This window comes from Netta rufina (genome assembly GCF_964035555.1).
Source record: "Netta rufina genome assembly, chromosome: 2".
NCBI classification, from domain to species: domain Eukaryota; kingdom Metazoa; phylum Chordata; class Aves; order Anseriformes; family Anatidae; genus Netta; species Netta rufina.
In genome coordinates this window covers 21,242,549-21,255,678 of record NC_140124.1, presented here as the reverse complement: position 1 = coordinate 21,255,678, position 13,130 = coordinate 21,242,549, and the positions used below count along the sequence as shown (strand labels likewise).

Genomic DNA, 13,130 nt, shown 5'->3' with positions numbered 1-13,130 from the left:
TCATAACATTTTTTATATTTCTAACAAACTACACTATTAAATATTTTTTCTCTCACACAGGCAGTGACAATGACAAATTTTGGAGTGTAGATCCTTTGACAGGAACCTACTACCAGATAAACTTCCAGTCAGCTCTCACATGGCACCAAGCAAGGAAGAGCTGCCAACAACAGAATGCAGAGCTGCTAAGTGTCACAGAGATACATGAGCAAATGTATCTAAGAGGTGAGCAAACAAGCAATAAAAGAGTGTCAAGGAGTTTTTGTCTGATTAAAAATCTTTTGGTGCTTTAATCACATCACAATGAATAATTAAATTATTATTAGCATTTCCGCTGCTAGGAAAGTATTGACATTACTGTAAATTACACTTTTAAGAAGTGGAACTTATAAAAGCTGTGGAATTGTCATTTAAGATTAGTTTTATTATTATTATTCTTTGCAAATAATTTAAAATTTTCCAGTTAATTAAGCAAGATTTGGATCAAATTCAGAACATATGAACATACCAGTCCAAGAAAAGAACCTTATAACAAAATCATTATAGTAGATAGTCAATATATGACTTTTGTACTAAGAAATCAGTATTCTTTTTGTAGACCTAATAAAACAGATTTTTTAAAATCACATAAAAATTTTGTACAAAACACCAGTGAAAATCTGCATAAAGACTTTGTGGCTTTATGCATGAACTCTGTAGAATGAAGACCCTGAATTAATTTCACCAAACTTTACTAAACTTGTAAATGTTAACAGTTGCAATTCAGTAAGCCCTTTTTTAGGGCTTATTGCTTACATACAACCATAGAATAATATTAAATTCAGATAAAGTAATATGTCAACTAGTCTTTTCCCATTCTCTACCTTTCACCTGCGGAATAAAGTCTCTGAATTTATTACTAGTAAACACAGATTCTGTGCTGAACTTGAAAATCACTAACAGACATTTATTATTCTCCTCTGAAACTTGAGGTCGCGGAGCATTTCATAACAAATGTGATGAGAATTCCCACTCTTTTGGTTACCTAGATCTAATTGACAGCAAGAGATCCCCCCTCTGGATTGGGCTTAACAGTCTGAATCTCAACAGCGGCTGGCAGTGGAGCGGTGGCTTTCCTTTCAGATACTTAAACTGGGCAACAGGTTGTAATCTTATTTTGTTAACAGCTTTTTGAATGAATCATTCCTGACTGAATGTTGAATGCATATTAACTACAGAACTGTAGTATTCCCCATGAATACAATGAATTAAGTTTGAAAGGTTTATGAGACATGAGATTAAAAAACTGAGAACTATGATTTTTTTTTTCACTGTGTATCAAAAGGAGTTTCTAACAGAAGGGTTAAATAAACTCATGCTCTACCAGATGTAGCTAAAGTGAAAAGCGCTGAGTTGTAGCATACCATACTTACCTTCAAGTGAGCTAAAACCCATGTCTCCAGCTCACATAAGGGTTATCAGACCTTGCTGCTTGCAAGGACTCAGCTGTCTGAACATCAGCCTTTCCCTTCGCCTCCTACACTTTTCTTCCTTTCTAGTCTCCTCTTTAAAGTTCGAGAAAGGCTGTAAATGGAGTTCACAGCACTGGCAGTTTGTCTTTGAAGATCTCCTGCTGGTTGTCATGGTAGCAGTGTGCAGCAAATGCCGAATGTTTGTTTACTGAGTAAGTCCATCTTTTGGCTCTCCTTATGTCTCAAAGGCTCCCCTGCACCACCTGTTTTTGTCTGGCACAAAGAATGGGGGGAAAGCCCAGTGCCACTGAGCCTGACAGAGGGTTTTCTACCTTCTGTACCACTAGTAAAATCCCTTCAGGCTTGCAGAGAAGAGGAGAAGGTGGTGCTCAGGTCAAGCAGCCCACACCCTGGAGTTCCTGTATCCAGACACGATGACTACTATATATTTCCAGTTTAATGCATAACTATTGTAAATTGTATCTTTTGTGAGGGGAGAGACTCACTGAGCTATGAACCTCTGTGAGAAGAGGAACACTGCTCATTCCCCTAACACAGTGGTCCTAGAGAACCTCCTGGAGGGCAGGATGCAGGCGGGGCAGAGACATGCACCCAGCAGAAGGGCATGTGAGAAGACCTTGCTTGCAGCAAGGAACAAATCTGCAGTTCTCACTGAGGGGGCATGCAGAAAAGACCTTTCTGAAGGGCCTGAGTGGACATTTTTCATTCCAGCACAATGCTGAAAGATGCTGGACTGGAAGCTAACATACAAAGGAAAGACTACCCTGCAAGGGCAATGTGGAAACAAGGAGATTTGCTTTCCCATTTTGTGATTTGGCATGTCTCATCCAACTGATTTGTTATTATATTTTAGGAATTCCATGTTATGATTTTTGTGCTCCACTGAACACAGTTGTAGGAACTTGAAGCCATTTAACATGCTCCCACAAAGAAGAATCACACCCTGCTGGACTTTGATCAATTCACATCACTCTCTGTTCAACTGCTAGACAACAGATCCCACAGATCAGTTATTATTTTTTTTTTACATTTTCTCATTTTTTTTTTTAATAATATTCACTCAATGAACTTGGTTTTGTTCTATAATACAGACCTAGAATTCTAATTTTCATTTTCTGAAACTTCTTTTTATCACTAGCAGATCATGGCTCTTACTCTGAAGAACATTTTTCTCTCTTTGCATCTGAAAAATTCCTTACCTGAATATCAATTAAGAAAAGATGCTGCCTTACTGTCTTCCTGCCCCAAAATATTAGCTGAAACTGTGTCCTTTGACTCCATGAAAGTCTCTTAGGGATTTAAGCTCATTACTAATTAGTTCTATTAGTATAACAGGGTACTGAGTGCAAAATGTACACAAAACAAGGTATTTCATGAGTTATGAAACCGTAAGCTCTAATTTCCTACAGTTTGAGTGCAGCATCACTACCATGGCAGTATCAGGTACCCCTTCAGTGTCTGGAAGGGGTCTTCTGTCCAGTATCTACTGACTGGGCAAGAGCATTAGGTGTGCTGCAGCTGGTTGTGAGCTATACATTTGATGACTTTTAATGGATCTATGGCTGACACCTATGTATGGGCTGATTAAATGGTCAATGGGACAAGGAGAGAACTTGCTGCACCATTTCCATCAGTGTGGGCTCTAAGTTTAGTCTCTCTTTTGTGCAAACTGACAACTTTCACAAAACTTATAGGACCATCTTATTTTTGAGACTGTAATTCTGCAATCAAATATGGCAGAAAATGTGAATTATGCAACAAGCATCGAAAAAAAATGTTCTGATGGGTACTTTTAAATTACACTTCCTTATCTGCAGTAGAAAAATAACTGTAGCAATGAAGTCATGAGTCTATAATTGACACATGAAAAGGCTGGAAGTAAATTGTTCTTTCAGCTACTGACATGAAACCTGTGCTACATAAAAATAATTTGTTTTTCACTTAATGAAGGAAGTCCTTCTCCTGAGCCTGAGAAACTCTGTGCAGTACTAAATCCCAGAAGAGATGCTAAATGGGAAAACCAGCCATGTGAGAAGAAAGTTGGCTATATGTGTAAAAAGGATAACTTCACATTGGATCCTTTCAGTCTTCCATCAGGTATGTCAAGCAAATAGAAAACCTTTGATAAAAGCAAAATTTGTGTCACTTAGATGAAATTCCACAGCTACTTAAAAAAAAAAAGGAAAGGTCATTTTCACTTGATGTGAAACTGCTTTGTCTACTGCTTTGATGAGTAGAACAGAACAAAGAGTGTTTTATTTCTTAAACCAAATACATTTAAATATTGGAAATGTTCCTGAAACTTAGGAACCACATAAGCAATTTTTAATTCATGCTAGTATACATGATTCCAGAGGCAATGATCTAACCCATGCGTTATCACAGAAGTACCAAGACTGTACATCCTAGTGTGAAAGAAAATAAAGTTAGGTATGCTTCACCATCCCTGAGGCATGTTCTAACAAAAAGATCTAGGATTCTCACTGAAATCTGGGAGATGGCACCAACAGGCTAGAGCCTTTCTCTATGAGATTGTATGTGACCTGCAAAGATGGCAAAATATATCGACTTCCTTCAGACCACTTTTCCACTGCACTGTTTTATTTTTTTCTTCTTTGGTGATTAATTTAGTGACAACTATCAGGGAAAGCCATGGAATTACTTGTGCTGCAGTAATAATGCCTGTATGAAACTTGCAAAATAAAATTGGATGGGATATATTGTATGAAAACATCGAATGTGCAATTTCAAAATATTTCCCCATCCAAAAGCGAACATTTCACACTAGTGAAGACCAGTTACCATGGGCTCCGTTATTTTATGATTTTTTTTTTAAAATACAGCATGTTTTCTGTAAAAGTACAGTGTGCAACAGCAAACAGACTAAAATGTTTTACACATCTGAGGAATGAATAGAAGTACTGCTTATTTGTAATCACTCAGTTTTCACTTGAATTAGCTTATTATTTGATTTCAAATGTCATTGTATTGTTTGCATCATTTAAAAACTTGAAATATGTATTTATTTTGAGGGGATGCGCTGCCAGTTAAATGCCCAGAAGGATGGTTGCCCTATGCAGGTCATTGTTATGTGGTTCATAGAGAGCCCAGGGTATGGAAAGAAGCCTTAACTTCCTGCAATGAGAGCAATGGCAATCTGGTCAGTATTCACAATCCTGAAGAGCATGGCTTCATACTATCTCAGCTTGGTTACAGTGAGTATTTATATAGGGAGGTGTTTAAGACAATTGGGAAATTATATTATTGTAAATTTTACAGCATTTAAAAAAAGTTTCTTATTTGTTTCAGGGAAACATACAGATATATAGCTAAAAATAAATAAAAAGAAAAAAATATCACAAAAATCCCCATAAACACGAGAGGAATCTTTAGCACTCTCTCTTTTATTTTTCATTGTTTTCAGTTTGATTTTCATTTGTTTTTGACTGCATAAAATCACTTTAAGCAAAAAACAGCTCTATTTGGGCTACAGTGTTTGGGCTGATTTTCTGCCTCAGATACCTTGTAGCTATAGCTACAGGGAGCAGCTTTTACTGATAAAGCTAAGGAATTTCATTTCCTTCTGGTATCTCACTTTTTAACTTCTTGAAAGAAGAATGTGAATGAGATCTTAAAATTCCCTGTCATTTAATCCAAATAAATTTGTATTGAAACATGACAATTTCAGCTCATCTTCTGTCAGAACAGGTGTCTCTCACAGGTGGATTTTTGTTTTTAGAAGCTACAGATGAGCTATGGATTGGCCTGAATGACCTCAGCATGCAGATGTATTTTGAGTGGAGTGATGGGATTCCTGTAACATACACCAAATGGTTGCCTGGAGAACCAACCCATGCAATCAATGGACAAGAAGATTGTGTTGTTATGGCAGGAGAGGTAAAATTATCCCACCCTTCTGCAGCATTATACTGTTTCATTTTTGTTTCTAGTATGAGTGCACAGAACTAGAGAATGATGTCTTTATTCACTCAAAGGATGGTTGTTCTAAATTAAATTAGAGATAACTAGATAAATGCTCATATCTGACTGTGGGTGTACATTATATGCCAAGCAAACCTTAACAGACTGCCTATGACATTTAACACAACCTCACATTTAAGCACGAATACTTGGAATTCATTCAAAGAACACAGAACTTTGTTTTCCCACTGAAGAAATATTGTAAAAAAATAACCAATAAAATTTCTAAAGGAAACACATCCTGTCCGGCTAATTTTCACCTCTTCCTAAATTGCACCTAGGATGGATACTGGGCAGACATTCCTTGCGATAGGAATTTAGGTTATATCTGCAAAAGAAAGCCACTACAGGGAGTTTCTGGGACCCTAAAGACTGATCCTGCCTGTCTGAAGGTAACAATAAAATATCTTCAATAATCTGGTTAACAAAAACTCATTGTCTTCACAAGGTCCACTTGACATTGAGATTATCTTTTTCCTCTAGTAGGTGTGTTTGTAAATCAAGAGTGATAATTTTCAATATATTCTCTTACTTACAGTAAAGCTATTCTTAATTTTGTTATTGCTCTTATGAGTCATCCGCATTATTTTCAGAATGGTCTGCAAAAAAGGCTAAAGCCATTACTGTGGTTTTGTGCATATGTTATATTCTTCTACTAACCATCTGTGGTTATCTAAGATGTAGTAGAAACTGGGAACCATTTTTGAACAGTGACGTGATGTAAGATGAGAAATCTAATTGCTAATGAAGTCAAATCAAAACAATCTTTTTTTTTTTTTTTTTTTTTTTTTTATAAATGAATTTATTTTCAGAACAAGTTATTGTATCCTACTGCTTTTATTCTTCTCTTTATTTCTTCCATTTACTTTCCTGTTTACTAGTGCTCAATAATTAGTAACATTTCCCACAGCCCTATACAGGGAACATAGCAGAGGCTCATTGCACTAACTGGAACTAGGCAGATACAAAATATTAAGCACAGATATACTTATATATATATAAGTATATATATAATGTATATATATATACATTAACCATTAACCTTTCTTGGGCGCAGCAAGTATACCTTGAGCTGGTAAAGAAGGGGAAACTGGAATTCAGCTGTAATTTTGAATATTTTCTTTCTCAATATAGAATCACAGAATGGTTTAGATTGGAAGAGACCTTAAAGATAACCCAGTTCTACCCCCCCTACCATGGGCAGGGACAGCTCCCACCAGATCAGGTTGCCCAAAGCCCCATCCAGCCTGGCCTTGAACACCTCCAGGGATAGGGCATATATAGCTTCTCTGAACAACTTATGCCAGTGCCTCACCACCCTCATAGTCAAGAATTTGTTACTTCTATCTAATCTAAACTTCACCTGTTTTTGTTTAAAACCATACTCCTTGTCCTATCACTACAGTCCCTGAAAAACATTTCCTCACAAGCTTTCCTGTAGGCCCCCTTCCTGTACTGGAAGGCCCCTATAAGGTTTCCCCAGAGACTTCTCTTCTCTAGACTGAACAACCACAACTCCCTCAGCCTGTCTTCATAGGAGAGGTGCTCCAGACCTTTCATCATTGGTAGTTTTTATGCTATATCTTCAGTTGGACTTTTAAAGTGAACTGATGGGTTAAATTAATTAATTAGCCTAGTTACAGTTCTTTTAGCCTAGAAACGTAAGTACATTTGACTCAGTGTCTCACTATAACACAGACCATTCTCTGTGGTTCTGAGCAAAGAAATGTTTTATTCATCTACATCTGAATACACTCCCCATTCTACATGCCTCTGACTTTTCTTAGTTAAAATGTATGATTTATTAGTTGTTGAAAGAGAGGGAATCATATAAATTAAATCTCTCTCTGTAGGCTCACAAAACTTTATTATTATGTCTACTGGATTTCAAGTGAATACGTTATCGCATTAGCTTATATTAAAAATGTGTGGATTTAAAACTGTACATTGAAATTCAAGTACTAAAACATATGCTCTTTATCTACAAGTGTATTACATGTGCTCTTCTTGACAGGGCTGGGAAAGGCATGGCTTTTACTGCTATCTAGTTGGACATACACCTTTAACATTTTCAGAAGCAAAGAAAACCTGTGAAAGGAGTGGTGGTTATTTAACAAGTATAGCAGACAGGTATGAGAAGAATCTAAACACTGTACTTCTGGTGGAAAAATTATGACATTTTATAAAATAGTTGAGAATGTCAGGAAAAAAAAAAAAATGGAACCATAAAAGAATGACCTTTTTCTGGAGAAAAATATTAAATACAGTACATCTTCACTAACCAAATGTTCATTACACCTTCATGTTTTCCAGTACTCAAAGAAAAGATCACAGTTGCTTCTTCTCTGTGTGGAGCAGTTTTTCAGTATATCACAGCCTTGACTACTGTTGAAGCTAGTTCCTCTGGTATCCACTTAAGTGAGGCATTTCCACAAAAAAGGAAACCTAAAGGGGTTTGAGGGCCATTCCCTAAAGGGAATGACTCCATTCATTCTAGTGTTGTATAGTTTAGGATGCTGAGAAACAGCAAACTAAAGGATAACTAAGTTTCATCCCCATCTAACTTCTCACCTCATTTCAGATATGAGCAAGCCTACCTGACCAGCTTTGTTGGTCTGAGCTCTGAGAAGTACTTCTGGATTGGTCTCACAGACACAGGAGAGCAAGGGATCTTCAAATGGGTGACTGGTGAAGGTGTTTTCTACACAAACTGGAACTCAGCAATGCCTGGTACTCTTTTTTATGTGCAGTCTTTGTAGTTTGTGTTTAAAAGCAGGATCTTAAAGTCCTGTGCTGGAGAAGAAGGACACAGAAGTTACAAGCTTTCAAATGTCATTTAGGAAATGGTGTAATGGTTAGGCAGATCTTTGTACCTTTGCATCCTCATTGATCTGTCCACAACTGCTCCTCTCTGACCCCAAGATATCATGTTTGGGGTGTGTCACATATATATGCTTTTGGAAATTAAGGCGTGAAATCTTGCAGTTTTGATGGGTTCCCTGCCCTGTATGACAGCATCCAACTGTAAATCTTTCCCTTGGCACCCAGCCTTGGTGACATATGGTCAACACGACAGCCTTCTTCAGGCATTGCTTTATTTCACCATGTGAAAAATGTAAAGGAAAAGAGACTTACACAAAGTATGTGTACACCTTTGCCCTTCTCACTGCCTCTTCACTTTTCAATAGCAGCAAAGACAGAGTAGGTACTGAGGACTGAGATCTTTGTCTGGTCTTGCCAGTAGCTGTTCTCCAAAGACCAATCCTTTTCCTGTGACGCTGCACTTAGTAGCATCCCTGAAGTCAACCTGCAAGGTTGCTGAAACTGCAACTGCAAGTAGTCAGTAGTCATTCCTTAAGGTTTTGGTCAAAGGAGACTATCTCAGGGCTTCCCTTCTGTAATCCCAGACAACCCTCTGAGTTACTGCAGCAAATAAAAACATTTCAGTAACTGAATCAACATAAAGAGGCATAAATTACAGTAGGATAATCACAAATATGTCTCAGCTAGTGTCATTTCCAGCTCTGGGTTTGCTTCTGGACTGTCCTTGGCTGTTTCTTGGTGACATCAGTTTAGTCTGCTATGACAGCACCTGGAGGCAGTCAGGGCTTGGACGTGCTCTGCCAGCACCTCTAAGTAAGCACTCCAAGCACTAGAGGGTTAGTTGCATAGGTTTCTTGTTTGGTTGTTTTCCTTCTTTCTTTTGTGTGAGTATATATATATATATATATATATATATACACACAAAAAAAAGGAATATATATATATTCCTTTTTCATTGCAATTAGCTTTATTTAATCTACATTATAAGGGACAATTTTTAATATAGAAAATTAAGAATGTGACAGGACAGCTTGGCAGCCAGATGTACCCATGCTCCCCACATGCTGGCAGGCAAATTGTTTTTCTCTGGCTCTGAACCCAGCAATATAAGGACTTTCTCACTTGCAACTAATTCCCTGCCCACTGGGTCCCTGAAAAACTCTCCTTGTTTTCATAATAGCTGACACATGGCTAATACCCGATCCCGTGTTGATGTCAGCCTTGGACACCTGCTGATTCTTTCAGGTCTACCTGCTCTTTTCTTCGCTACAAAACTTCCACCCAAGTAGAAGCAGAATGAGTTCTCTGTATGTACACATTTGGGGAATACAGAGGCAAGGAATCTAGCAGTTTGGTTAGGCTAGGAGTTTAACACTGAGGTGTATGCAGTAATCTTAGAAATTAAGATTGATAGCAATACACTAATAGCAGCTCCACAATTGCTTTGTGGAGAGTCACAGACTATTGTTCCACTGATTCTGAGAGCAGAGAATGAAACTCATCAGATGACGGAGATAACATTTCAGAAAGATGCGTGCTTCTTGGTGGAACAGGCTGCCAAATCCTTGCAGTGAGTGGCACAGGAAAAAGCTAGGCAAGTGAGTGTTCATGCATTTGGGCTACAAAGCTTTTCAGGGGACAGTGAAGATAGTGAAGTACTCTACTTGCTGGTTTCTTTACAAAGCAGACACTACATATAATATTTCAAAGACTTTTGTAAATGAATTGTATGAACTGTAAAAATAGCAGGGGAAGCACTTTAAAACACATTTTAATTTTCTTTCGTATCTCACAAAGGGAATGAAGCAGGTTGTGTTGCCCTAAGGACTGGAAATGCAGCTGGACTGTGGGATGTTCAGAACTGTGAAATAAAGGCAAAATTTCTCTGCAAAAAACTAGCTGAAAAAATGACTCTTCCTCTTGCTCCTGAAAGAATTTCTTATTCCAAATGTCCCTTGGGTTGGGATACAAACAATAGCACTAATTCATGCTTCAGAGTAAGTACTACTTTTTCCAATAATCATGCTCATGAGATAGAAGAGTTCCAAATTCATAGGAAGTCTGAACTTCAGAGAATGGCACATTATTGTACCATATTGTAGTAAGCTTTTACACAGACTACTCATGGAAATCTCTGCAATGATCACTATCACTGCATCAGTAGGGTTATCCAAGTAGCATATTGTTTGACCAATGTTATATATGATCTTTTTAATGGAATGTTTTCCCTATTTTTGCCATACGTGGCAGTCAGCAGATATGTTTTTAACACACTGTAAACATAATGTTCTGCTCTAAAATTTATCTACAGCTTTTTGTTAGAGAAAACAACCAAAAGAAAACATGGTTTGAAGCCCGAGATTTCTGCAGAGAAATAGGAGGAGACTTGGCTGCCATTAATAGTGAAGAAGAGCAAAGAATGATAGAAAACTTAATAATGTGAGTAAAATAATATCTAAAAAAGAAAAAAAATATAGGTACCATTTCCAAAGACATCTTTGGAGTTGCTAAAATTAATCAAAATCCACAAACTATTAAAATTAAAAAAAGAAACAACAAACAAAACCAACAGGAAAAAAAAAAAAGAATCAGTTGAATGTTTCTCCTTCAGACTCATTTGTAACTTTATTCATTGAACCATTTTGAAAATAAATTGTCACTTCAAGTAAATATAAACATTTCACTCTTCCAAGAACACAATAATTGCAGCATCAATGAATAAAATCAATATACTGTATATTCAACAAAGCCATTTCCAAAGTGGAAAATTTTAGGTGGTAAGCACTTATTTGCTAAAGAGAGTTAACTGACCAACATCATTTTCTTTTTAAAATTTCAACTATAATTTCCTTTTAGTAATTCAACAGTTTAGTCTTTAAATCCTCAGAAGCACTTATCCTACCTCACCATTACAGACCGAGTACTTATCAGCCAATTGTTGTGACTATTACATACATTTATACTCTTGGTTTCAAAGTTTTGACTACTCAAAACCTTCAGTAAGTGTGAGTTACTGTCCCACGCAACTTGCAAAACTTAACACAGCTAATGTGTCCTTTTCTTCCTTAATATATGTTTTTTTCACATTCTAGAAAAAAATCTCCATCATCTCAGCCTTTCTGGATAGGTTTACATCATTTGGATCCTGATGGTGGGTACTCCTGGAGTGACAGATCCCCGGTGAGTGCTCAGACTTTCCAGTTTCTCTTCTGGCTTTTTCAATGTTGGAGTTGTTTACATTACTGGCACAGATGAAGGCTGTATAAGAATTCCCAGAAATGGCTGCCTTACCATTGGGTCATTATTCTTCATACTGGTTTGGAAAATAAAAAGACCGATAAACCCCGAGGTAAAACCATCAAAACAGTGCTAACATGGGGTACTAGTTACAGAGACAATTATCTAGGTGACAAATATATGAGAATGGTTTTATTTGTCTGTGGTGATATATTGCAATGTTCCTTTCCCCTGCTTTTGATTTATAGCCTCATTCAATTCCACACCACAGCGAAGAGGTTTCATGTGACTTCTGGCATCAATTAAATGGTCTATTAAATGCTGTGTAAGATGAGAGACTTTTTTTTTTTTTTTTTTTTTTCTCCTACAAAATGCTATATCGATTTAATAGCCCACATAGAGTCATGTGAAGCCACATGAGGAAAGTAAGGAGTGGTTTGAAACATTTTGGTGCTACCTCTTTTTCCTTCCAGAGTTCAGCTCTTTTACCTGTAAGATAAGAATAAAAATCAAAGCTGTGTTTATATTGTAGGTGAATTATACAAAAAAACTTTCTTTTGATGACACTGGATTTGAACATTGTGGAGCAATCCATGAAGAGTCTTTCAGGTTATGGATTACCATGCACTGTGAATACAGTCATGACTGGATTTGTGAAATAAAGAAAGGTAGGCTATTTCATAGAATCCTGAGTTGGAAGGGACCCACAAGGATCACTAAGTCCAACTCCTACTTTTTACTCTAAGATCACCTTAGAAAAAGAATTTAAGTTGCATCATGTTGTACCAAAATAGGAAATTTTGCAAGTTGCATGCTTGTAGAAAATTCAGTTGTTTTCACAGAAATTTTACAGAAGGAAAAATAGACCAATATATATCAATATTTTCAGAATACAATGCTTCAACTGATAACTATCAACTTTGTTTTAACATTAAACTGTATTTTTCTTGGATCTCTCAGATGGAGGGAATTTCCTTGTAGTTGCAGATCTTATGTAGTTATAATCATTTAAATCTTTTAACCAACCAGCAAGAGAATATTTTTATAATGTGACATGATGGTTTTTTACTCAAGCATATATGTCACACACTTCATTTAAAACAATTACAGATACAACAACACAAAAAACACGATGAAGTCCTGTGGGGGGAAAAAAAGGTTACAAAGATGATATTTGTTTTACATTTGTGTAGCTCCTGGCCTTGCATGTTTAGATACATTGCGCCAGTGTCCAATTCACTGTTATATTTTTCCATTTAAGTTATTTCTCAATGGTTCATGGGTTTTCAGTCAAATGTGATTCTCCACAAAGTAGTGTCATGGAAAAAAAATAAGTTTCACCAACTTATGAATAGTAAAATATATATATATATATATATTTGAAGGATAAATTTGTTTAGTATTTGATTTTCTTGCTCAAATTTGACAGCATCCATACAGAATCTTTTATTGTTGTGCAGAGTACACCAACACTGAAGTAGTTTTACTTGTTTGTTTTCTTTCAGAAACAAGAAAGTTTAGTCAACCTTCAAAAGGCACTTACCAAAAGTTTACCAAGACAGAGATGTAGGGCTGAAATACATCCCAAACCTTCCTTCTTACTTTGAACCAAAGATA

At 36.6% G+C, this 13,130-nt stretch overlaps 1 protein-coding gene across 1 annotated transcript in view; it reads left to right on the top strand.

The window, feature by feature from the left end:
• Window positions 1-13,130, top strand: part of LOC311206607 (macrophage mannose receptor 1-like) — a gene marked incomplete at its 5' end in the record, with an annotated part of 34,318 nt that overhangs the window by 4,705 nt on the left and 16,483 nt on the right. Inside the window, 12 exons of the mRNA XM_084282059.1 lie at window positions 61-225; window positions 1,029-1,142; window positions 3,423-3,569; window positions 4,505-4,687; window positions 5,212-5,369; window positions 5,735-5,845; window positions 7,468-7,583; window positions 8,035-8,183; window positions 10,074-10,273; window positions 10,588-10,715; window positions 11,369-11,456; window positions 12,046-12,181. Coding sequence (XP_084138185.1) covers window positions 61-225; window positions 1,029-1,142; window positions 3,423-3,569; window positions 4,505-4,687; window positions 5,212-5,369; window positions 5,735-5,845; window positions 7,468-7,583; window positions 8,035-8,183; window positions 10,074-10,273; window positions 10,588-10,715; window positions 11,369-11,456; window positions 12,046-12,181 — 1,695 coding nt within the window. The remainder of the gene's footprint in view (window positions 1-60; window positions 226-1,028; window positions 1,143-3,422; window positions 3,570-4,504; window positions 4,688-5,211; window positions 5,370-5,734; window positions 5,846-7,467; window positions 7,584-8,034; window positions 8,184-10,073; window positions 10,274-10,587; window positions 10,716-11,368; window positions 11,457-12,045; window positions 12,182-13,130) is intronic.